The sequence below is a fragment of the Nelumbo nucifera genome, chromosome 4 (genome assembly GCF_055504915.1).
Source record: "Nelumbo nucifera cultivar China Antique chromosome 4, China Antique-T2T, whole genome shotgun sequence".
NCBI lineage: Eukaryota > Viridiplantae > Streptophyta > Magnoliopsida > Proteales > Nelumbonaceae > Nelumbo > Nelumbo nucifera.
In genome coordinates this window covers 25,937,066-25,962,293 of record NC_142652.1, presented here as the reverse complement: position 1 = coordinate 25,962,293, position 25,228 = coordinate 25,937,066, and the positions used below count along the sequence as shown (strand labels likewise).

Below are 25,228 nucleotides of genomic sequence, written 5' to 3'. Positions count from 1 at the left end.
GCAATTCCACCCTAATGGATCACTCCCACTAGACCCAAAAATAAAGCAATGACCAATTCCTTCTCTGTCTCTCAACACCCCTCTTATACCTGAGGGGACTAGGTTGCCTTGGCTGCTTCTGTCTAAATTTAGTTTCACAAATTCTTCAGCAGGAGGCTTCCACATTACATTTTCATCCATTTTACTATCGAGCAAAACAGGGAAAAATACTCTTTGACCAAATGCTTCAATATAACTCATATCAAGTAATAAAATAGGTGGCACAAAACTAATAAAATGGCTCACCATATTTCAGATGTCAGATCATCAGCTTGCTTATTTTGATAATCTTGATTTCCGTTAAAAAGGTCAGCCCACAGGGAAAGGATGTCAAAAACCTGGTCTTCAAGATCCTACATGTATCACAAGTAGCAGATATAATAAACGTTACATGATAGGTTTACCAAAAGAAGGAAATCAGATATCTAAATACCTCCTTCGGCATGGAGGATATTAGTGATGCCAAAAGCAACCAACCAGCTTCTTTTTCAACAGTAGCAGCAATAGGGTTCCGACTGAACTGCATTAGCATTTTCTTTGAAACTTCGAGAACTGACTTGGGCAACCTATGCATGAAAATGATAGTGTTACAGCTTATAATCAGTAGAATATTACACAGTACTAAGAATCATTATCTCCAGCAAATGGGAAACAGCACAATGATCTAAAAGACCTAAACATTGAAGAAAAATTATAAAGCAGCCAGAAGAATTGATTAAAAAGAAATGCTAATACACCATATAAACCTTATGGAGCATGGGATTTTAACAGTGTCAGGATTGTGCAGTAAACTAAAACAATATGAAGCTGATGATGCTGATAGAATCAATGTTTTTCTTTTTTCTCTTTTGATTGATAATGATATAAAAAATGTAATAAAAAGGACAGCACAACCAAGGATTGCTAACCAGGGAACTTCCACCCACAGCAAGAAAACAAAGATAGATATGGCAATAGTAGAAACTCCAAAAGGGCTCGTTCGAAATAGTTGAACCCAAATGTGAAAGTTCCATCCTAGCCAGGTTATTACAGAATAAATTAGCTGTCCTTGGAATCTATCTGAATGAGCAGCCACACAACATGGAAAGATTTGGCCTCACTAATGTGATGATGCAACAATCAAGCAGATATTTTGAGATGACAATGGGCAGGGAAAAACACTGAACGGAAGAGGGTAGCCGAGGAAGGGAAGATTAGTTGCACAAGACGAAGAAGTCAGGCGGGGAGAGGTAGGAAGTGATACGGTATTTAATCGGTTTAGCAAGTCAGCTCAGATGTCTTTATTATATTTTGTATATGCAGGTGTTTATATGTTTGGAAAGCTTGTTGCATATTTTGTCTATTGCTGCAGTATAGATTTTGTGGTACATTTTGTATACTTTCTAGTATTTTTTTTAGGAAAGTAACTATTTTATTCAACCAAAAAGAGAGATGTACAAAAATACAGTAGAAGAAATTTGTGAGGTTTCTTCCACTGTGGAAGGGGACTCAAGGGACAGGCTTCTGAACCTTGGAAGTTCTCCCATTTTATGGAAGAAATTTGTCAGATTTCCTATTGCACGCACTGTAGCTTCTGATGGATTCCCAGAGAACGAAACCCAAGTAGCTGACTTTCTAGCAAAATCTGGGTTGGATGGGACTGTTTGTATGGTGCTAATATAATGTCAAGTAACTAGTGGGCTTTGATGTTTTTTTAAATTTATCTCCTCATGTACATTCCACCCTTTAAATGAAATCTGTTATCTTTTTCAAAAAAGATTTGCTAAGAAATGACCTTGTGAGAAAAAGAATTATAATTATTTAGGTTGTATAATAACACTAATCAAATCTACATTCTCAAAACCTCTTTGTTTAGTATGCCTTTTAACACTTTATTTTAGGGCTCCAGCAAAAGCGGTGAAAAGAGCATAAAGGCAATTACAAAGGAATTCTGTGAGAACAGTGGAAATCTAAAAAATATTCATTTCATTAAGAAAGCACCATCTACAAAAAAGAATAGGGAGGCCCAGAAACTCACAGAATGAGAGATAGAAATCCATCTCTGGAAGTGGCTAAGAAGAGACTTGAGTTAATAGGTCAAATGCAACTATAAAGATGGATAGGTGTGACATTAAGGTCCAAGGTGAGGAATTTAGTGCAGGTCCTGAGCTCTTCTTGCATGACATCTTTTAGGAGGACTAGCCTCTCTCCTAGACCCTCTGCAGACATCCTTTCGATGTCTGCTAGACTACCAATTCACTTGCAGACTCTTGTTTAACAAGTGTATCACCCCGGCCATTTTCTGATCTTCCAACCCATCTGAAGCTGACTACCAATTCATTTGCTAGGCGCCTCACCTCTCTCATTAGCTAGTTTGTGACTCCAAATGCCTAATCTGTCCATTCTCATCCAGTCTACAACTAATAATGAATCACCTTCCACCTAAAACCACTGAGTCCTAGCTGTTCTACAATCCTCAAACCTTGACAGGACACTACGATTTCTGCCGTCAAGGAGTCTCCATGATCAATTCGTCCCAAGCACAAAGCCACAAATCTGCCTTCATGGTTTCTGGACACTTCACCTCTTGCAGAGGGACCTGGGTTGCCACTATAACTGCCATCAAAGTTCAGTTTAAGCCTATTGTGCCTGGAGTTCAAACCTCAAGTAAGGTGGGTCTCTGCATGGAAGAAGCATCCACTACTGTTTGTTCCCCAAAAATGACATCCACTGTATAATCCTTAAGAAAATCTATGGTTTTCACCCAGTGCACTATTTTAAATAATAGCCTCCTTGGTTTTCACCTTCTCCTGGAATATTCTGCTACTCCTCCCAAACTGCCCAAATCACAGCTACTCTAGTGACTCTACATATGATTCTTCCCCATTTTTGGCTTCCTTGCAAAGCGCCTCTTTTTAATAGGCAAGTGTAAAGTGATTGCCATTATGAAAGAAGGGTGAGCCACCATCAAAAGCATGTACAAAAAGATGATACCTTAGAAACTCTGGTGGGGGCTATTCCTCCTTGTGAGAAGTACAGGACTATAAGATGTTTCTAACTTCAAAAATACCCCTATTTACTTTTTAGCAACCATTCTATTTGACTCCTGTTCAAATTTTGATTTTAGCAGTGGCCTATAGCTCATAAAAAAAATGATGAAATTATCTACCTCCTTAAATTCAAAGATATTTTGTTTGCTAATTTGCTTTTAAGGATGATAAAAGTGATACCTACTTTACTAAATCCAAGAACCTCCAGTATTCCTTTTTCAGAATAGGAACTGATAAGTTATTGATGGTGAAATGAACATGTAAGAGTCAGCCCTACCATGCTATTCACCCCAACATAAAAAAAAAAAAAAAAAAAAAATGAACAAATAAATCTAAAATTGGCACACTAGATGAACCCTAAGCCCAGATGATTAGAACACAAGGATGATTTAATTCTATTCAAACCCTCTGAGCAAGTGATTCTGCGTAAGAGTTGTCTGATCTCTGTACCCATCTGGTAATGATGTTCATAGAGTTGGCAAGAGATTTAACTTCCTATATAGAGTTCCACAATGCCTCAGTCCGGGAGACCTTTCCTTACCCATCCAATTAATCACTATTAAAGTACCAAAGCATTAATGGTAAGGACAAGTTCATCCCGAATGGAGCTCCATGTAAACCACCAGAATCTATAATTGGTTGTTCCTAAAAGCTCCACCAAAACCTGAACTCCCCAGATTAACCAAACTGCAGCCATCGAAATTTGATTTAGTGGAACCAAAAGGTGGAGGATCGCACTTCTGGTGTTCTGGAACTCCTCTTGTGGATGAAGAAGCAGTAAAATTCCATCTAACGATGTCAGCAGTGGTGAAATTGTTAAAACCCTCCCATCATTTTAGCCCTATGTGCCACTCTTAATGGATATCAGCTACATCAGAGATTCTAGTCCCTGTAAGAGAAGATCTGGTTATTCCCTTCAGAAATTCTCCAAAAATGTAAGCTCTCATACATCTCCAGAGAACCATTCTCATTTTTACACAGGAAGTATGCATGATGAAAAAGCTGTCAAATAAGGAGTTACACTACACTCTCCATAAATGAAACCCAACACAATTCACTTCTCCCCCATCTGTTACATGTTAAGCTATCAAATAATGAGTTAGCCACAGTTGGGATCAACTAAAACTGTTCATCCTGGATATCAATAAACAAGCCTCACTAACATATCACTCTAGTACCTGAACTGCAACTAAAAATATTAACCTAGCTTATATCAATTGCAAAGGCACCTACTTGAGACTCTTAACTTCTTTACCTATATTCTCCAGTTCTTATTTGCTGCTAGAAAGAAACAAGCAATTATATTGTACAAAGAAACTATAACGTTTTCACAAACTAATGGCATTCACTTCTTCTTCATGCAACAAAATAGATGTGATTCAGTCCAGTATACCAGAAAAATAAATCTCAGATTATATGTGGAAAGGTGAGATGAAAGAAGAGAAACAGTGCAGCAAAGGAAGAAGAAGAAGAAGAAGAAGAAGAAAGAAGAGAAAGAAGATAGTTCGATACTTCTCTCCTCTTCTCCTCTAACCTTTATAAAACTTAACTTAATAAGAACTCTTGACAGTAAATCCGAGTGAAGATTACAGCAGAAGAGGAGAGAAGAGAAGAGAAAAGAAGAGAAGAGAAGAAGAAGAAGAAGAAGGAAGAAAGGAGAAGAAGGTTTAGAGGCAATGGAACAGTGTTGGCGGCACCAGCTTCATTATAATATATAGGGCGAAAAAAATAAGAAGGGAAATGACCCTTGTGCCCCTACTAAGTAAAGTTACAATAACAGATCAAAATAAAAAAGCTTTAATCAGCCAAACCGACCCTAACAAAAAAAAATCAATTATTTCAACACTCCCCCTCAAGTTGGAGCATAGATGTCAATCATGCCCAACTTGTCACACAAATCATTATGCCGCACATGATGAAGACCTTTGGTGAAGATGTCTGCAAGTCGTTCTTCTGAGCTGACATATGGGGTGCACACTTCTCCATTTACAAGTTTCTCTCTAATAAAATGCCTGTCCACTTCAATGTGTTTCGTCCAATCATGGAGGACTAGATTAGCTACAATGTTGGTAGCAGCCTTATTGTCGCAATAGAGTGACATAGGGTTGCTAACTGTAAAACCCAGTTCTCCTAACAGATTTCTTATCCACATGATTTCAGCAACTCCATGAGACATAGCACTGTATTCTGCTTCAGCACTAGATCTAGCCACCACACTTTGCTTCTTACTTCTCTATGTGACTAGTTTTCCCCCTACAAAGGCACAATATCCACTGATAGACTTCCGGTCATCAACTGCCCCTGCCCAATCAGCATCAGTATATCCTTCAACCTTTAAATGTCCATGTTTCTGGAACAGCAAACCAGCTCCAAGAAACTTCTTGAGGTATCTAAGGATCCTCTCTGCAGCTTCAAGATGAGTTGTCCTAGAATTGAGCATGAACTGACTAAGGACACCCACTGCATAAACAATATCAAGCCTAGTCATAGACAAATACAAGAATCTCCCTACAAGTCTCTGAAACTTCTTCACATCTTTCAAGAACTCTCCCTGACAATCTCCCAGTTGATGGTTAGGTTCAATTGGTGAGTCAATTGGTCTCGCCCCTAGTTTGTCTGCATCTTCTAGTAGATCTAGTACATATTATCATTGGGAAATAAAGATGCCCTTGTGAGAGCGAGCAACTTCTGTTCCAAGGAAATAACGTAAGGGGCCTAGATCTTTCACCTCAAATTGAGTGGCTAAGAACTTTTTTAGTCTCTGCATTTCAGCCTCCCTATCTCCTGTGATCACTATGTCATCCACATACACAATTAGAGCTGCAATTTTCCCTCCACCTTTCTTCACAAATAGTGTGTGATTTAACTAGCATTGTTTGAACCCCATCTGTTGAACTACTAAGTGGAACTTACTAAACCAGGCCCGAGGAGATTGTTTCAGCCCATATAAAGATTTTTTTAACTTGCACACTTTCTGTTCACTGCCTTTGTCACAAAAACCTGGAGGTTGGGTCATGTACACTTCCTCTTCTAAGTCACCACTCAAGAAAGCATTTTTGATGTCCAATTGGTGAAGTTCCCAGTCAGAATTCTGATAAAGTTCATCTTGGCTACTAGGGCAAAAGTCTCAACATAGTCCACTCCATATACTTGTGTAAAACCTTTTGCCACCAATCTGGCCTTGTACCTTTCAACAGTTCATCAGCCTTGTGTTTCACTATGAACACCCACTTGCACCCTACTGGTTCCTTCCCTTTAGGAAGATCCACCAACTCCCAAGTGCCAGTTTTGTGTAATGCATCGATTTCTTCCTTCATTGCATCTGTCCATTCATGTTTGGATAAAGCTTTTGCCACATTCTTAGGAACAGGGATACTGTCAACAAAGGAGAGGAATGCACGATATGAAGATGAAATATGATCATAGGACACAAAATGAGAGATAGGATGATTAGTGGTACAAGATCTAACACCCTTTCTCTTAGCAATAGGAACATCAAGATCATTAATGATAGGGAAATCAACATTAAGAGGAGTAGGCATATCAATAGGAGCAAGTGTACCTGGCTGATGGGAAGGATCAACCTCTGGTGAAGCCGATGATGTTGGTTGCATAGTGTCAGGTTCCACATCTCTCGAACTCTGCTAACTTTGTAGCAACAAAGAAAGACACGGAATAGAGGAGGGTCAAGTAGAGCAGGTAGTTGAGTCTGAGCCTGTTTCTCCTCAACCCTACTCTACCCCTGAGGAGAAACCGAGAAGAAAGGTTGATTCTCAAAGGAGGACACGTCGATTGAGACATAGTACTTACAAGAGGCGGGATCATAGCAACGACGCCCCTTTTGAGATAGAGGGTAACCAAGGAAGACACAAGGAATAGCACGAGGATCAAGTTTAACCCGAGTAGGTGACAAGTTATGAACAAAGCAACGACACCCAAAAACACGCATTGGAATGGGGAACAGCAGAGTTGTAGGAAACAAAAGCTGATGTGGGGCCTTATACTCTAGTAATTGAGATGGCATACGGTTGATGATGTACGTAGCACACAAAACAGCATCCATCCAAAAGTGTTTCAGAACATTCATATGGATTAACAAGCCACGAGCCACTTCAAGAAGATGATGATTTTTTTCTTTCAACAACACCGTTTTGTTGGGGTGTCCTAGCACAAGAGCTTCGTTGAAGTGATCCACTCGAAGCAAAGAATTTTGTGAGATCGCTATGGAAGTATTCCTTTGCATTGTCTGACTGGAAAATATGGATTTCAGTTTGGAACTAAGTGAACACCATGCGTTGAAAGTCTTTCACAATTTTAGGCACTTCATCTCTAGATCGCATAGGGTAAACCCAGGTGTATCTAGAGTAATCATCGATCAAGGTAATGAAGTACTTATATCCAGCCTCAGTAGGTAGAGTAACAGGGCCCCAAACATCAGAATAAACAATATGCAACGAAAGATCAGATCTTTTTTTTCTCAAAGGAAAATAGCTTCTACGATGTTTACTCAATTGACATGTCCGACACTGCAACTGACTCACTGACAAAGACAACAACTTTGGAAACATAACTTTTAACGGCTCAAAAGAAAGATGACCAAGACGACTGTGCCATAAATAGGCTTGACTCTCACTGGACAAACTCAAGGACTCTGTAGTCACAAGACCAACTTTATTCTTCAACACGTAGAAACCATCCACCATACTTCCTCTACCAATCATCTTCCCCGAGGCCAAATCCTGAAACACACATGAAGACGGATAAAAAGTAACTGAACAGTTCAAGGAGTGAGTAATACTACTAATGGAAAGAAAATTTATAGGTAATTTAGGAACATGTAGTACATTAGAAAGGGTAAGGCCGAGTGGGAGAGATATGGTTCCTTGGCCAGCTATGGTGGAGAAAGAACCATCAGTTAGTCTCACCTTATCTCTCCCAAAGAGAATATTGTATGCCTGAAATAAATTTGACTTACCGGTCATGTGGTTTGAAGCTCCGGAGTCAATTACCCAAGGAGAATCAGTGGTATGAGATGACGCGTGGAAGGCAGTGGCAGTGTTACCTGATGCAGACACAAAGGAGGTAGGAGTAGGACCAGAATCCATCGGGCGAAGAGTCCTACCGTATAACTCCAAATGGTCATGGAAGGAGTTGATGATCTCTTCCTTAGGGTCAGAACTAGGATGCCTTTCCTGAGTTACCATGGGACCAATCTCTTGAGATGCCATATTAGCTGAGTTATACTTTTTCTGATTCTATTGACTTGGTTTCTTGCCCTGATTAGTTGTTGACTTCTTACCCAAATCCTATGCCCATTTAGGTTTTCCATGGAGATCCCAACATGTATCTCTGGTGTTTCTTGTCTTCTAGCAGTGAGTGCACCAAAGCTTATTCTTATCATCTATTCTCTTCTGAAAGTCACCCTTCTTAAAACCACCTCCGACATTAGTATTTGAACTTCCCCGGACAGCTAGAGCAATTGGCTCCCCCTCTGTACAATTCATCACATTTCTTCTACTCTCTTCTGCCTGAACCAAGGCATAAACCTCCTGAACTAATGGCAAGTCTTTACTTCCCAAGATCTGCACCCTGATGGACTCGTATGAAGGATTCAGCCCCAAGAGGAAGGCAAATACCCATCGCTGAGATACAAGTGATTTGTATGCCTTTGCATCTTCATCACACTTCCAGTTAACTATATCTTGGCATAGTGTCTCTGCTTTGAATAGGTGGACTTCGCTTGTTCCCATATTTCACAAGCAGTTTCAGCCCACATAAAAGTTTTTCTTACCTATGGCAGCATGGAATCCAAGAGCCATGACATCACCATACTATCTTCTTGGTTCCATCTATTATATTCAGCACTTCCGCTCTTCGGTTCCTTCAATTTCCCATTGATGTATCCTATTTTTCCCCTAGCAGTGATGTAGAGGTTTATTCCCTTAGACCATTCAAGGTAACTCAGACCATCAAAGGGAATAACAGCCATGGGGAAACTCATATCCATTCCCCCACTCACTCCATTTTGACTTTCAGAAATCCCTGAAGTAGCAGAATTCTCAAACGACATGGTCAACACAGAATTTTTTTTTTTTATCTAAAACCTCAACTTAGGATCCCTCCTTATATCAGAACAAAAGGCTCCACACACAACAAGTGATCAGTCTACACACACTTCAGTTTTTTGGACTTAATCTGTGCACAAGACCAGCACCAATTTCCAAAAAAAATTAATATGACAGATCTGATTTTCAGACCTGTACGGAATAACAGTCCCAGCCTACTAGTTTTCCAGAAGGTCTACAAGCATTAATCACAAGGGGAGATCCTTACACACAAGACATCAAGCCAACAAGTAGAGAAAACAGGTCATATGTGACCTACAGCCACCTTTCACAGGTACAGGATCACACGATCCAAAACAAACAGAGGTAAAAAACCTCACAAGGGTCTGCCGACATTAAGTGGTTCAGATCCTTTTGTTTTCCTCTTGGTACACGACCAAGGGAAGAAAGAAACACAGGAAAAAAGGGGTGGTACCAGTTGCATATCTGATTTGATCAGCCCAGATTTACTCCTCTGTTCCGCCCAGATTCAGCAGCTTGGAGAAGACACTTGATCGCCCAGATTCAATGGCCACGTTCTGATGCCATCTCAAAGAACCATTCAACCTAAAAGCTTAAGCTCTTAAGTGAGGTCCTTGAATAGGTTTTATTCTCTAACATGCCCCCTCACACGAAAGCCCATTGGGCTTGAAGCGTGAACAAGCACAGGCCCACCCATACCTTGTGCTGAAACTTAATTAGTTATAATGGGGGTGATGAGAATCGAACACTAGACCACTTGGTCAAAGTGAACCTGATACCATCTTGACAGTAAATCCGATTGAAGATTACAGCAGAAGAGGAGATAAGAGAAGAGAAGAAGGAAGAAAGGAGAAGGTTTAGAGGCAATGGAACAGTGCTGGTGGCGCCAGCTTCATTGCAATATATAGGGCGAAAAAATAAGAAGGGAAATGACCCTTGTGCCCCTACTAAGTAAAGTTACAATAACAGATTAAAATAAAAAAAAAAACTTTAATCAGCCAAACAGACCCTAACAAAATAAAATCAATTATTTCAACAAGAACAATTTCAAATCTGCCCTTAGAGGGGCGGCCAGCTTATAATCATACTTAAAATAAAACATGAACAGTTAATAGGCCCATTAACAGACATAACAATTAAAAAACAAAATATAGCATAATGATGCACTAGGGCCCATTCAGCACAGTATCCCTACAAAAATATCAAGCGTATTAAAATTGACCAATTCCAAAACAGAAACACAACAGGGCCAACTTCATTTTTTACTTATATAGATGAAAAAATTTCACAAACCCTGTGCTTGAATAAGACTTTTGTTAAGTTAGTTGACTTGATTAGACAAATGAATCCACAAACTACATGAAAAATTAAGTTTTATAATTAAATGGTAAATAAGACAAAACATGAAAATCTAAATAGGAATGCATCACAGCAGCCCCATACAGAGAAATGAAGCATTTACCTTGCTGGATAACCAAGAGGAAGCTTAGGTGATATGAACACTAAAGCTGCTAAAACTGTGGCTTGTCCATGCAATGAATCAAGTTCAACTTTAAAATTCCCTCCCTAAAAGAAAATATAAGACCATTTTTAATTATCTTGACTAGTCACCAGGAGTATCATTGTACATTTCCACATATCAAAACCAATGAAATCAGTAAATTTAAACACACCTCCACCGTGATAACTATAATGGTTGATAAGAAAAAAGCCAAGGAAAATTATGCCATGTATTTCGCTAAATTCAAACCAATCATGTTAATATCCATAGAAGGATAATAAATATGATGTTCAGTCTGACAAATGAAACATTCCAAAAAAACATGGCATGCAAATTAGGCAACAAAACCTTTTCATAATAATTAAGTTTTATAGACAAATGGCCCCTTACGTCTAAGGTTCACTATCGCATATTTGTGTTCTCAGAGATACGTAAATGAAAGAACCATCAAAGGATACAGGCTAACATGAATACCCATAAATTATTTTCTTCTGCTTTTCAAAAAATAGATTATTTTCTTCCACTTTCAGTGAATAACAATGGAAATGACAACTAACTAAGCAGCAGCTTTATAATTAGCCAAAATAGACAAGAAAGCAAAATCCATAGCATTTGTTTTCCAAGACCTATTTAATTTTTTTCCCTCAAAAGTATTTCACAGGAATTTGAGATGCTCATTGCTCATTGCTCATTGCTAAATCAAAAAAAGGTATCTGTTTTAGATCTTCTGAAGGAGACAAGATATCCAAGGTCAATTCCAACTAGACACCTACTGAGCAGGATCATCATTTAGGGGATCAAGATGGACAGCCATTGGTTGATGCAGAGAGATATTATCTATTATCTGCCCAATCTTTCATTGCATACACAGTGAGTATTAATAGCCAATGATATTATCTATTTATTTGATGAGTAATTATTAAGATTTATTTGTTAGATTATAAAAAATGGATATACACAAGTATCTCAACAGCCCACCAAGAGAATGGCCTATGGCCACCTCTCCCACATTCAGTTTACATTACATTTTCCCAAAATGTTTTCTGCCTGTGAACACCTGTTTGACCATGGAACCAGTCAATCTATTTGCCAATCTATGGGCCAAGACAAACCTTCTTCCAGCTGCCTTGCAAATGAATAAATCACTATCATAAGAATTCTACCGTGACATGTTCCTTGCTCAATGTTTTTAGCCAGAGTATGACAACTTTTAAATCCCTTCCACCAAAACATTTTTCAGGTTCAAAGGTTTCCTTATAAGCAGTCCTTGTAGTACTGCCATCACTTCAGCCCTTTGGAGTTCCCCACTCCTATGGGAACCAGAGAAAATTGTCAATATTCAACCACAGCAATCTCTAATGACTCCTATGCCTGATCTTCCCGAGTTGCCTAGTCACTTGATCACTATTTAGTGGATCCTACTGACATGGAGGCCAAGGCCTGTAAGTAGAGGTTGAGGCTACCCAGTACCATCCCCTCAAGATATCATCTCCAGAGAATTGATTAAACATGGTCAACGTCTTGGCCCAATGTACCACTCATTGATATTTTCACGATTCCTTTAATCTAGTCTTCCAATTGAAAGTTCTGTTGTTCCTTTCTTCCCATATACCAAAGAATAGCTACCCTCATACATCTTAATGATAATTTCCCCCTTGTCTACAGTTGTGAAAAGAAGGAACTCTTAAAGAGAGCTTCCACCTTAGGAGAGTTCCACCAACAACCAAAGAGAGCAAAGAACCTCCCCCAAACACTAGCTACAGGTGAGCATGAGATTAGCAGGTGGCAAGTTGGGTTTTGACTTACATAGAAAACGAATGTGTGACAATAAGCACCAGTTGGGTTTTGACATTTGAAGAGTATCACAGGTGCTGGTTTTGAGATGGAAAATCCATTATTTTTGGTGGCACTGGTCCACAGGGTTACCTCCTCCACAGATTCAAAATACTTTAAGCCTCTCCTAAAACCAAACTCCCATGAAATCCCAGAATTAGATAAAATGGAAAAAAGGGAAACAGAATTTTAAGGGCATATGAAGATGGAGAAAAAAAAGGTTAGGCGTGTTGTGGCTTACTTCATTCTACCAACCTGACACTGCATACATAGTGTTTGTTTTCACTTATTCTTTCATCAAAATTAATAAAATTATGATAGTTGCTGATCAAAATATAAAAGATTTCAGAATTTTTTGTTTTTTGTCGCATATAGATACCGATACAGCAGATAATTTTTTATGTAAAAAATAAGCAGCAAGTAGCAACACATTTAAAATCCAAAATAACTCACTATGACATTACATTCATTAGTTCATGTCTACCTTCTCAGACAAAACACTTTCCCTTAAAGCATTTAATGTCGTCACACCATAAGAAATCAATCCACCAACGCATGTTGGATCAACCTCTGCTATTGCACGCAATGTTAGAGCAGCTTCAATGCGCACCTGGTATGAAGTTCCTAGTTAATATGTTAATTCAGTAAAACTTTTACCAATACATAAACCAGGACACCAGGACAATTAACACAATAGTATTTTTCTCTAATGTAGTGACATTGACAATAGTATCCAAACTCAGACATTATTGATATTATCAAAAAATAAAACTCAGGAAATATTAATCTTCAGTGCCAAATAAGATAAAGGCTTACGTTCCCTATTTATAATGTCTGTGAATGAACAAGTCAGTAAAGATAAGCTAAAACCAAGAGAAGCAAGAGAAACAAAAGTCAATTTCAAATCAGAAACTTCAACTAAAGTCATTACGGCTGCATTTTGTTTTGAGTGCTTAAGTGAACAGGGTGTAAATTTTGCCACAGGTTCATTTGTTTCCCTTGTTTGTGTTGCAAATACCTTTAATACCTCTAGCCTCTAGGTGTAAAATTTAAACTCAGACCACACCATTTTCATCTTCATGGGATTGTAAAATTTGCATCTGAAAAGCAATGCAAAATTCTACTGCCCTTCTTCATTCTCAACCATATAGAGTGCGAGCACATATCATATTGGGAGGAAGACAAAGGACCAAATCATTACCTTAAATGAAGAATTCATTGAAAAGAGAAGAAAAAGTAGATCTAAAATCATTCTTTAAGCATATATCACAGACACCAAATAGAAACTTCTCAATCAACAAAATATCTTCATTCATCAAAAAGACAATGAAAAACTACCAGTCAAAAAAAATGACATCAAAAAGCAGCAAAATGATACCAAGACCATAAACTCCACCATGGAGGCAGTTGAGATGTGCCTGTGATATATTCAACTTACAAAGATAAAAGACAACAAAAAAACAAATTTTAGGTTATCCATTCTGTAAGACAAATTTCAAACCACAGTTAAGATGCAAATTGTTAACTGTCAACATTTTGTAACCATGTACTACAAGGGCACTACAGTCTCTCTTTTTTATTATTTGTATTGGGTCACCCTTATTATAAATAGAATGGCTGGTGCCGCCAGCCTTCCTTTTCTGATTCTTAGTCAAACTTTCTTGCTCTCTCTCTCTCTCTCTCTCTTCTCTCTTCCTCACATTCTATTCACTTTCTACCAAGATAATACGGTATTTGAGTGCATGTTTTGGGTCTGAGGACAGATCGATCACGGGTTCCTCTTCATCTCTTGCTTTCTTTTCAGATGAGATTCAAGAAACACTTCTTCGATTGATCTGGGAGAAGTTTTCTGTTTTTTATTCTCTTCCTCTTGGTCATGTGCCAAGGAAAACTCCTAAGATTGTGGCGGCAGGACACTGTGACAGAGTTTTAACAGTTTTCCGGTGCCTGTACATTGACCGCACAATCCTTTGTGACCAGGTACGTGGTATCTGTAGGTCTAGTATGACTGCTGTAACTGCAGTAGTATATATTCAGTAGGGATGGTTTGTGATTGCTGGTTCTGGTTTGACTTGAAAAACAACCTGGTTAGGTGCTGGAATTGTTTCAGAAGACTTCAGATTGTTGTTTTTGGGTTCAGCAGCGCTGTTTTTTGTGTTTCAGTCTTTGAAAGAGTTTGTGTGGACTGTAGTAGTACTTGATTCTTATAGTGCTTGCCTGTGTTAGACATGTTTCTTGTGATTGAATAGTGAAGTCTACCATGTCTTCCAAAGATTCTGCTACTTCTGGAGTTTCCTCTAATCCCTTAGATGGACTTAATTACCTAGAGTGGGTTAAGGGAATTAGACTTTATATTATTGCAAGAGGGAAGATAGGCTATGTTAATGGTAAGGTGAAGGAGCTAAAACCTGGAAGTGCTGAACATGACAAATGCGACAAAAAAAAAAAAAATAGTATGGTGATGTCGTGGCTTCTAGTATCTATGCTTCCATAGGTGATAAGAAACTTCATGTGCACTGATACCGCTTATGAATTTGGGAATAAGCTAAGTCCAACTATTCTTAGCAGTGGCACCATGCAAAGAGCTACCAGTTGCAGGCTGAATCCTCAACTTATAAGTAGGGGGAGATAAGTCTTCCAGTGTGTTACTCAGATTTGAATTCAATTTGGAAGGAATTGGACCAATATCAAAATGTGGATAGGAAATGTGATGAGGATGCAAAAGCCTACAAATCTCTGTCTCCCAACAGCAGGTGTTTGTTTTTTTCTTGACGCTGAATCCTGTATATGAATCTATTAGGGTGCAAATTTAGGGAAAAGACCCCCCCTTAGTCCAAGAGGGAGAGCTAGTTGCTTTGGCAGCCAGAGGTGTAGGCACACTCGTGAGACCTATTTGGATCTCCATGGGAAGTCAGAATTGGGCTTAGGAGTTAAGATATCAGCATTATATCAGAATAAGAAGCCATGCCAATAGGGCCAAAACAAGTACAATTCAGCAAACAGGGCCACTTAAGAGACTCAAACATCCAACTCTACTGTGAAACAACAGCGTTCTTTTGGTTCCGATCCCAAGGAAGATATCATCAATTCCTTCCATGACCATTTGGATATATATGGTAGGGCACTCAACCGTATGGATTCTGGCCCTACTCCCTTCCTTTGCGTTTACATCAAGTAACTCTCCTATAGACTTCCATGTATCCTCTCATACTTCAGAATCTGCCTAGACAATTGATTCCAGCACCTCAAACCACATGATGGGTAAATCAAATTTGTTTTAGTATTATAACCTTCTCTCTAGGAGGGATAAAGTGAGACTAGTTGATGGCTCATTCTCCCCCATAGCTGGTTAAGAAATCATTTCTCCCTTTTAGCCATACTCTTTTTAATGTATCGCCCTTTCTTAAACTTTCTATCATTACTAATTCATTGAACTCAGCATCCTTTTTTTCCTTGTTGTGTGATATAGGATTTGAGTCATTTGACCTCAAGGAAGTCAATTGGTAGAAGTAGTATGGTAGATGGCCTTGCAGCTATAGAGTCTATGAGTTAGTCCAGTAAGAGTCGGGTCGGTCGATTTATGGCACATTCATCTTGGTCATTTGTCTTTTGAGTCATTGAAAATTTTGTTACCAGATTCAAGTCCGTGCCAGTGTCTGAATTGAAGTGTCAAACTTGTTAGCTAAGAAAACATTGTAGAGACATTTTGCCTTCAAGAAATAATAAATCTAAATTTCTTTTTCATATTGTTTACCCTAATGTTTGGGGACCAGTTACTTTACCATTCAAGATTGATTATAAGTACATCATTACACTTATTGCTGACTACTCTAGATATACATGGGTGTATCCAATGTGATCTAGAGACGAAGTATGAAAAATTGTGAAAGATTTCCAACATATGTGTTGAAAAAGCATTATTTTGGGTGTACATGGGTGACAGGGTAGTTAAGTAATTCTGATTTTAGAATAAAGACACTCTAGTGCACTGTTTTTTATAATTAAGGGCATACTTGTAATTTTCCTACTTTATTTAAAATTAATATAAAGTTGGGCTGACTACTAAGAAGATTAAGACGTTCTAATCTCTCTCAAAAACAATTCGATGGTTTTCTACTCTTCCTTCTCCTCTCACTCTCTCTTTCTTTTCATTACTATATCTTGTTGTTTAGTGTCTCAGTACCATATTTTACATGGTACTAAAGCAAGAGACGTGAAGGAGATCTGTTAGGGTTTCTTTTCAAAGTCGATCCATCTAGGGATTCTTTTGGAAGGTTGGTAATCACTGCCATAGGGGATCAGACCAGATTTAGTGAGCTGTCGAGGTGACTAGTGATAGTGTTTTGGAATAGCGACTGATGTTGTGAAGAGGATGTATTAAGGAAGTGATAGTATTACTCGGATATATTAACTGTTTCAATTTTTTAAGCCTACAGCAGGGAGATAAGTCTCTTGAGGACTATAAAAAAACATGGCAAGTCTCTGTGAGGAACTTAATATATACCAACCTATCACCAATGATGTTACAGTTATGGAGAAGCAAAGAAAAGAATTATATATAGCTTTGTTTCTTTCAGGAATCAAACCTGAGTATGAATCAGTGAGAGCTTAGATTTGGACAATCCAAAGTTACCTGACATAGAGGATATGTTTTCTAGACTTCAAAGTGCAAAGTTATCTAAATCCACCCAGTCATCTGATCAAGCGGCACTAGTTGTATCTAGAAGTGGTGGATGAGGTTGTGGTACTTATGAAGGATGTGGAAATGGTGGTCATGGTTCTCCAGGATTTCTCAGTAGTAGAGGTGACCATGGACAACGCAGGAAATGGTAATGTCAGGTTTTGCACTCATTGTGGATTGGAAGGACATAGAATTGGCTATTAGGAGAACCATTTTCTCTCTTCTCTCTCTGAATTTTTCCAGCAAAAAGATAGACAATTCAAGTGATCAACATCAGCATTCAATAGAAGACTTGGAGTGCACATTGATTCACATACAAAGACCAGATCGAGTTCTTGCCACTTGGGTTATCCCATCTTCAGCGTGTGTATCACCATTTTGGGAGCTGTCTTTATGCCATCCAGATCAAGTAGCATTCCCTCTCTAATTTGGACATCAAATTTGCTTGGTTATCCAAAATCAATTCTAGGAGAAAAGTTATTTCTCCAAGGAAATTCAATTTCACCTTTCTTGGGTCGATTAAAGATTTAAAATTTACACCAATTTGTCCAGTGAGGTTCAACCTTTTTGAGTCAAAATCAGTCCACTCAACAGGTAGTTGACTAATTTTGTTTTTAGAATAAGGGCACTCCAGCACACTATTTTTTTATAATTAAGGGCATACTCGTATTCTCAACTTTATTTAAAGTTAATATAAAGTTGGGTCGACTGCTAAGAGGCAATTAAGACACTCCAGCACACTATTTTTTTATAATTAGGGGATACTCGTATTCTCAACTTTATTTAGAGTTAATATAAAGTTGGGTCGACTGCTAAGAGGCAATTAAGACATTCTAATCTATCTCAAAGATGGTTCGATGGTTTTCTCCTCTTCTCTCTTCTCTCTTCTCTTCTCTCTTTCTCTCTTTCTTTTCAACACTATGCCTTGTTGTTTAATGTCTCTGGAATACCATATTTTATAGTCTGATAGTTATCCTATTTTAGACCGAAATCCAAATCTTCTAATTTGACAATGCAAAAGACTACTTCCAATAGGATGCATGGGAGTTTGTGGATCTTCATCAAGGAAAAGATCCAATAGGATGCATGGTTCACAATATCAGCAATATTTGGCAATACATCACCAAAAGATCAGCATTTGCTAGGTGGCAATATGAAATCTTCTAGGAATCATTTTTTCCAAATATCCCTAATATTTTGTCAATATGTTGGTGAGATTTTAGATTTCACTAATAGACTAGGGCAACCTAGTACAAGAGGCTCCCGTCAATGCGATTTCATTGATCGACTATATACTTAACATTTAAAATTTTAGAATATTATCAAAAATTTTTCATAATTTCATTAAAATCATCATAATTTTTTTTAATGTTTTCCTAGAAGAACCAACAGGGAATTGGTAATTGGATAATTAGTTTACTACTTTGATATTATTCACTTACCAAGTCACTATAATTTAAAAGAAAAAGAAAATTGTATATGAATATAAAAGAGTATTCTCAATCTAATCAAAACATATAGTAACAATAAATACAAAAGTTTAAATGGAAAATAATTAACAAAAATAGAGAAGAGAAGATGGCCAAAGACCCGAAGGGAGACAAAGAAACATACTTATTACAATCTCTTAGTTTTTCCTATTTGATTTATACAATTCTTTGCTATGATTTTGAGCCTTAAATGTACAACATATTTCCTCTAATGATCTCTTGAAAGTTTACTAACTAATTCCATGTTTTTCAAAATTCGTTTGGTTTTTTTAGATTTTCCAAATATCTTAGCAAAATTAGCGAAATATCTCCACTCTATATGGCAAAATGTTCATCTATATTGAAATTACAAACCATGGCAGGATGTAGGAGGGTGTTTATAGTGAAACATAGAGTTAGTGGTACAACCAAAAGGTATAAAGTCGGGTTGGCAACAAAGTGGTTTACACAGGTCTATGCAAAAGCATTTGCCCCAGTAGCTAAGATGAATTCTATTAAAGTTCTCTCATTGGCAGCTAAACTTAATTGGGACCTTCACTAGTTAAACATCAATAATGCTTTTTTGAATGGTGATCTAGAAGAAAAGTTGTACATAGTTCAAACTCCTAGTTTTTGTACAAAAGGCAATGAGCAAAAAGTGTGCAAGCTAAAAAAAATCCTCATATAGCTTAAAACAATCACTAAGGACTTGGTTCAGTAGGTTTCACTTAGTTGTACAATAAATAAACTTCAAGAAGTGTCAGTTCAACCATACATTGTTTGTTAAGAGGGGGGAAGGTAAAATTGTGGCCCTAATAGTGTATGTTGCATAGTTTTCAAGGCATCTAGGTGATTCTAGGCAACACTAGGGCAACTAGTCACCGAGGCAAGCACCTAGGTGATAATAATTTTATAATATAAAGAACTAACTTTTGGCTAGTTTCCTAGTTTTGTATTAAGAACATTCCTCTAAAAATGAGGCAGATCACCACATCTAAAAAATAAAAATCTTTTTTCATTTATTAATTTCATTATTTTCAAAAACAATACTACTATAATAAATAATTAATAGAGCAATTTCATATCAATTAGCAGCTAAAGAAGGTTATTAACTTTATATGATAAATATTCAAGAAGTAAAATAAAAAAAAACAAGGATGGAATTATTGTTTTATTTAATTAAAGAGAGAGAGGGAATAGGAAAAAAAAAAAAAAAAACCTCTATATACTTCCATTCTTTCTTTCTTTTTCTCTCCTCAAAACCCTCTCATCTTTTAAATTTCAATAGCAAAACATTAAAACAAAGTATAAATGATATAGATATATATAGCATATAATAAGATATAAGAATATAAATGATATAATACAAGGTGCCTACCTTGTCATTTGTCGCGTAGGTGGACACCTTGTTACTATAAGTTAGGGCATTTGGGCGAGGTGCTTAGTCAAGGACACCTAATCGCCTAGCCAACGCCTTGATAACTATGGTATGTTGATAGCATAGTAATCAGTGGTGATTGGACAACTGAAATTCAAAAGCTAAAGGAGTTCTTAACTACTTAGTTTAAGATGAATGATCTAGGCCCCTTACGCTATTTCCATGGAATTGAAGTTGCCATCTCACAAAAACAGATCTTTATTTCATAAAGGAAATACATCCAAGATATATTATAGAATACAGGCAAGCTAGGAGTGAAGCCAACTAATTCCCACATTGATCCAAATCACAAAGCTGGGTGATTGTCATGGGGAAACCAGAAAAGATGTGAAGAATTTCCAAAAACTTGTACAAACACTAATATTTGTCTATGGTCAAACTTGACAATGCTTATGTCTTGGGTAGGGGTGAGAATCGTTTGGTTAAAATGAAAAATTTTGGTTTTGGTTTTCTTGGTTTTATTTTACTTTGGTTTTTCATGAATTTGGTTTTAAAAATTTTGCTTTATTCAGTTTAGTTTTTAACCAAATAAACCGTTTGCTCACCCCTAGTTGTGGGTGTTCTTAGCCAGTTCATGCACACCCCTAAGGCCACTCATTTGGAAGTTGTCAAGAGGATTCTAAGGTATCTCAAGAAGTTTTAAGAGCCGGTTTGTTGATCCAGAACCATGGGCATTTGAAGGTTCAAGTGTATACAAATGCTGTTTGGCTAGATCAGTAGATGGCAAAAAATCCACTAGTGGATATTGTACCTCTATGGAAGGAAAACTAGACATATGGAGAAGTAAGAAACAAAGTGTGGTGACTAGGTCCAGTGTAAAAGCTAAATACAGAGCTATGTCTCATGGGATTGCAGAGATCATGTGGATAAAAGACTTGTTGGATGAACTCGTGTTTATAGTTGATAACCCCATGTCACTTTATTGTGATAATAAAGATGCCATCAATATTGTAGCCAACCTTGTACTCCATGATAGAACAAAACACATTGAAGTGGAAAAACACTTTATCGAGAAGAAGCTTGTGAGTGGGGAAGTGTCCACTCCATATGTTAGTTCTAAAGAGCAAGTTGCAGAAATCTTCACGAAGGGTCTACATCACTTGCATGACAAGTTGCGCATGAATTGCATGATTGACATCTATGTCACAACTTGAGGGGGAGTGTTAAGTATGAACAATTTGTAACCATAAGCTGCAAGGGAACTATAGTCTTTTTCTCCTTTTTATTATTTGTATTGGGTCGCCCTTATTATAAATTGAATGGTTGGTGCTGCAAGTGATGTATTGGGTCAACAATCGAATTTCCTCATTTTCCTCTCTTTCCCCTCTCTCTTCTCTTTTCCCCGCATTTTATTGACTTCCTACCAAGATAATACAAATAATGGAATAGCTTCAAATAAAGGGCCAAAAACATTAATAGATGAGTACAATTATGTTATTGTTGCAATGACCACTTGTTTTTGCAAAATTATATGAATACAAGTCAACAAAATTACAAATCTCAGAAAAGAATTTCAATCAAATTATAAAGGGAAAAAGAAAAGTTCAGTTAGAAGTAGAATGAGCTAGAAGAGCAAGGGGCAGACCGAAAAGGACTTAGATGGACGTAGTAAGAAATGATTTAAGCACCTATAATTTAATGATGGATATGGCACTGAACAGAATAGAATGGCAAAACAGAAATCATGTAGCCAATCCCATATAGTTAGGACAAGGCTTAGATGATGATGATGGTTAAAAGAAAAACATCTAAGTTACTGAAAAATTTAAGTTGTAGTACAGAACTTAGCTGTTAAAGCCTTACAAGTATTGATGAATGAGATAAGGCTGCAACAACTGTGTCATCAAGGACTTCCTTAAACTCAAATGGAACCTGTAAATTTAAACAAAAGTTCATATGATAACTCAAGGAATCTTAAGAAAGATATATCTTGTATGAAATCAAAAAGTGCTATTAAAGCAGAAAACTCCTAATATGTAGTAGGATTCAGCCACAAGTATTAACAGGAAAATAAAGAAGAGAAAATGAAGAGGAAGCAATAATAATTCCTACTATACCATTTAGCAATGGTAGAAACAGAAAAGAACACTTTATTTACACCTTAGCAGAAAGAAAAGCAATAATAAAATGCTCTTTACAAGACCTGATGAGACTCTTCTGTAGACCCAAAATCAGCAACTTCCAACTTGTAATTGGACTCTAACTCCTACTTGTATTAAAACTAAAGAAAAAAAAAAAAAAAAAACTTCTTATTCAAACTATGACACCTTTATAACTCTACTAATTCCATAAAACCTGATGTGGACGCATTTATTGGGAGGAAATACCGCCGCTGGCAGCAGCAGTAATTTGGTGCTCTCATCTTATCCAATTCGGCAGCAGCAGTAAATTGGTGTTTTCATCTTATCTAATTCTAGCTAGATACAGTTCTACCTTATCTATTCAGTATTCTTATCTTCTCTGTTTCAGTAGTAGGGATTAGTAGGGAGTCTTATCTATTCAGTGTTCTTATCTTATCTATTCAGTAGTATAGATTAGTAAGGAGTCTTCCTAAAAGTAGAACTCTTACCTCTTGTAATCTCCTATTTAAGGAGCTGATATTATTCAATAAAAGGCATCGAAAATTTCAGTCAAGGAAGAGCAAGGAGAGTTGGTGATCTCTTGAACAAATCACCATTAAGGACGCCAAGATAGGTTCCTCAAGAAAAGGGAGGAACAAGGGAAAACAGGAGGTTTTCCCCGTGGACCGACCCAGACGAGATCCTATTCTCGGGCCCTTAACAAAACCAACTTAATGTAAGAAACCAAGAATTACAAAAAATAATAAATCATAATCTCACTACAAACAGTAACTACAGAAGAGTATCAATAACAATAATGGGAACTAAATAAAATAGCAAGTCCAAAAGATACTATAATTTCTAGAAGGCTGAGACTTATCAAATGATAAAACCAACATGGACCAAACTTGACAAAAAGATTCCATTGCTGTAGATAAAACAACCAGTGGGGTCCAATGGTCAAATTTGGCCATGACCTGCAGAACCCAAATCAGTCATTCTGAAGCCTTCAGTTGGGGCACTACCACATCTGGTTGAACTGAAAATTTACAGTCTTAAGCACCATAAGGGTATGTTACTTCCACCAAATTTTAGCCAAGTCAACTAAAGTTTGACTGGCTGAACAATCACTTCTTTTTCTAGTAAACAATGCAACTGCAGATATGCCATCTGCCCTCTTTTATTCAATTTCTTCCCATCACTTCCAAGTTTTCATCGGCAATTTATACATTAAGTTAGCTGGGATAAATCAGTCTCATAGAACCACACCTGACTAGCTCCAGATGCATTTTAGACCACAATCAAACCAACATTATTAATTCAAATTCCCATATCAGTTGAGCCCTCTTAGTGGTACCAGAAACAAAATTGTAGATTTCTTGTTTACAACTCTTATCCTGCAAAGGTAGAAGGGTATTAAACAACTCTTTTTCTAAGCCTGTTTGTTATCAGGAGACTGAATTGTTGTGTAAAAACCAGTAGAGAAAAGATTAATAATTGATATAAAAGAAGATTAAGAAATAAACCAGAATAACTTTAATAGGAATTAGGAGTAAATTGTGATTCATCAAAGTAAATATACTATATTTTGTCTTTTTGCCTAATGCTCCATGGAATAGTCGGAGGTCACCTTGTCCTCTATTTATTTGTGCAACACCTATTAATAGAAGGAGACTCCAAGGTGGTTGTGGGGTGGCTACAGAACCCATAATCTGTGACTTGGTGCTTTAAGAATGAACTTAAGAAATTTAAGTGGCCAAGAAGGAACCTGTGTGTCAGAATACAGTGGGTGGGGAGATCAGCTAACTCTATGGCTGATAAGCAAGGGACAAATAGGGATCGATTGTATTGAGCATATTTGTAATCTGTTGTTGATTTGCTTGCTTGGAGAGGTAACAGCTCATGCCTCTCCATGGGACACTTGTATCCATTATTATCCTTAATTTAATAAAAGTATCATCGTTTATCAAAAAAAATATATTTACATTGATGGAACTTCCTGTAAATGATAACAATATCAAAATCTCCTCCCTAGTCTACATTATATATATATAGATATATATATATATAAAAGGACTGGGTCCATGTTAGCAGCATCGTGATCCTCTAAAATTCCCTTTTTTTTAATTCAAAAAAAAATAAAAGTAAACAAAAGGAGTTAGGAAATCAGTTGTCATTAATTGAAAAAGACTATAAATTCAATTGTCATTAATAGAAACCCCCATTAATTATTTCTTAATTTTATTCAGTATTAATTCAATGCTATATTTATTAATATTAGAAATTTTATTTACTATAACAAACTAAATACAAACTAATATATGATTAGATGTCTAATGATATTAAAATTAAATCATCACTTAATTTGACACACCCTCGCAGCAAAAATAGATGGTAGACAGATTGCATTGACCTACATTGAGTAAAGAGTTGGCAAAGGAAATGGTAACCCCCTTTGAGCTAGATAAGAAGGCAATCTTCTCCATGGAGAGAGACACAGCCCCTGGGCCTAATGGTTTCTTGATAGCTTTTTCTCTTTGATAAATAATTTCTTGAAGCTTTCTTCCAAGACTATTGGCATATTGTTAAGAATAATTTAATGGAGGCCTTTGGGAACTTTCTTAATAGGGTAATTATCAATGCAGGGGCTAATGCAAACTTTTGTGATTCTAGTACCCAAGATTAAGGAAGCTACTCACTCTAGGGATTTTTGACCAATCAGTCTTGCCTGCAGTTTCTATAAAATCATTTCCAAGGTTAAGGAAGCTACTACCCTAGGGCCTCTGGGGATTTTTGTTGGTTGTCACAACTCCTTTATGGTCTCTATGACTCCTCCAAATTTTTTGTTTTTAATTTTTTAAACATTAAATATAGGGCTACTTAAACTCACCCACAACCAATTCAGTGTACTTTTTGTTAGGAAACTGAATCTAATCATATGGGGCATTTTCACACCAATCCATACATCGCACAGATATGAAATCACACCAATCCACACATCACAAGACCCACCAAAAAGGAGCCACAAACTGAAGGCACAGAACAACAATAGTAAGCCAACTCATGAAAGCAAGAGACAAGCCAAATGTAGA

The 25,228-nt window shown here is 37.1% G+C and overlaps 1 protein-coding gene across 1 annotated transcript in view; it reads right to left on the bottom strand.

Annotated features, from left to right (window-relative positions):
- SWEETIE (HEAT repeat-containing protein) overlaps positions 1-25,228 on the bottom strand; it is a 159,011-nt gene that overhangs the window by 101,700 nt on the left and 32,083 nt on the right. The window contains exons 11-15 of the mRNA XM_010266889.3: positions 21,880-21,948; positions 12,973-13,098; positions 10,617-10,720; positions 473-605; positions 286-392 (exon numbers count right to left, since the gene is read on the bottom strand). Of these exons, the coding sequence (XP_010265191.1) occupies positions 286-392; positions 473-605; positions 10,617-10,720; positions 12,973-13,098; positions 21,880-21,948 (539 nt within the window). The remainder of the gene's footprint in view (positions 1-285; positions 393-472; positions 606-10,616; positions 10,721-12,972; positions 13,099-21,879; positions 21,949-25,228) is intronic.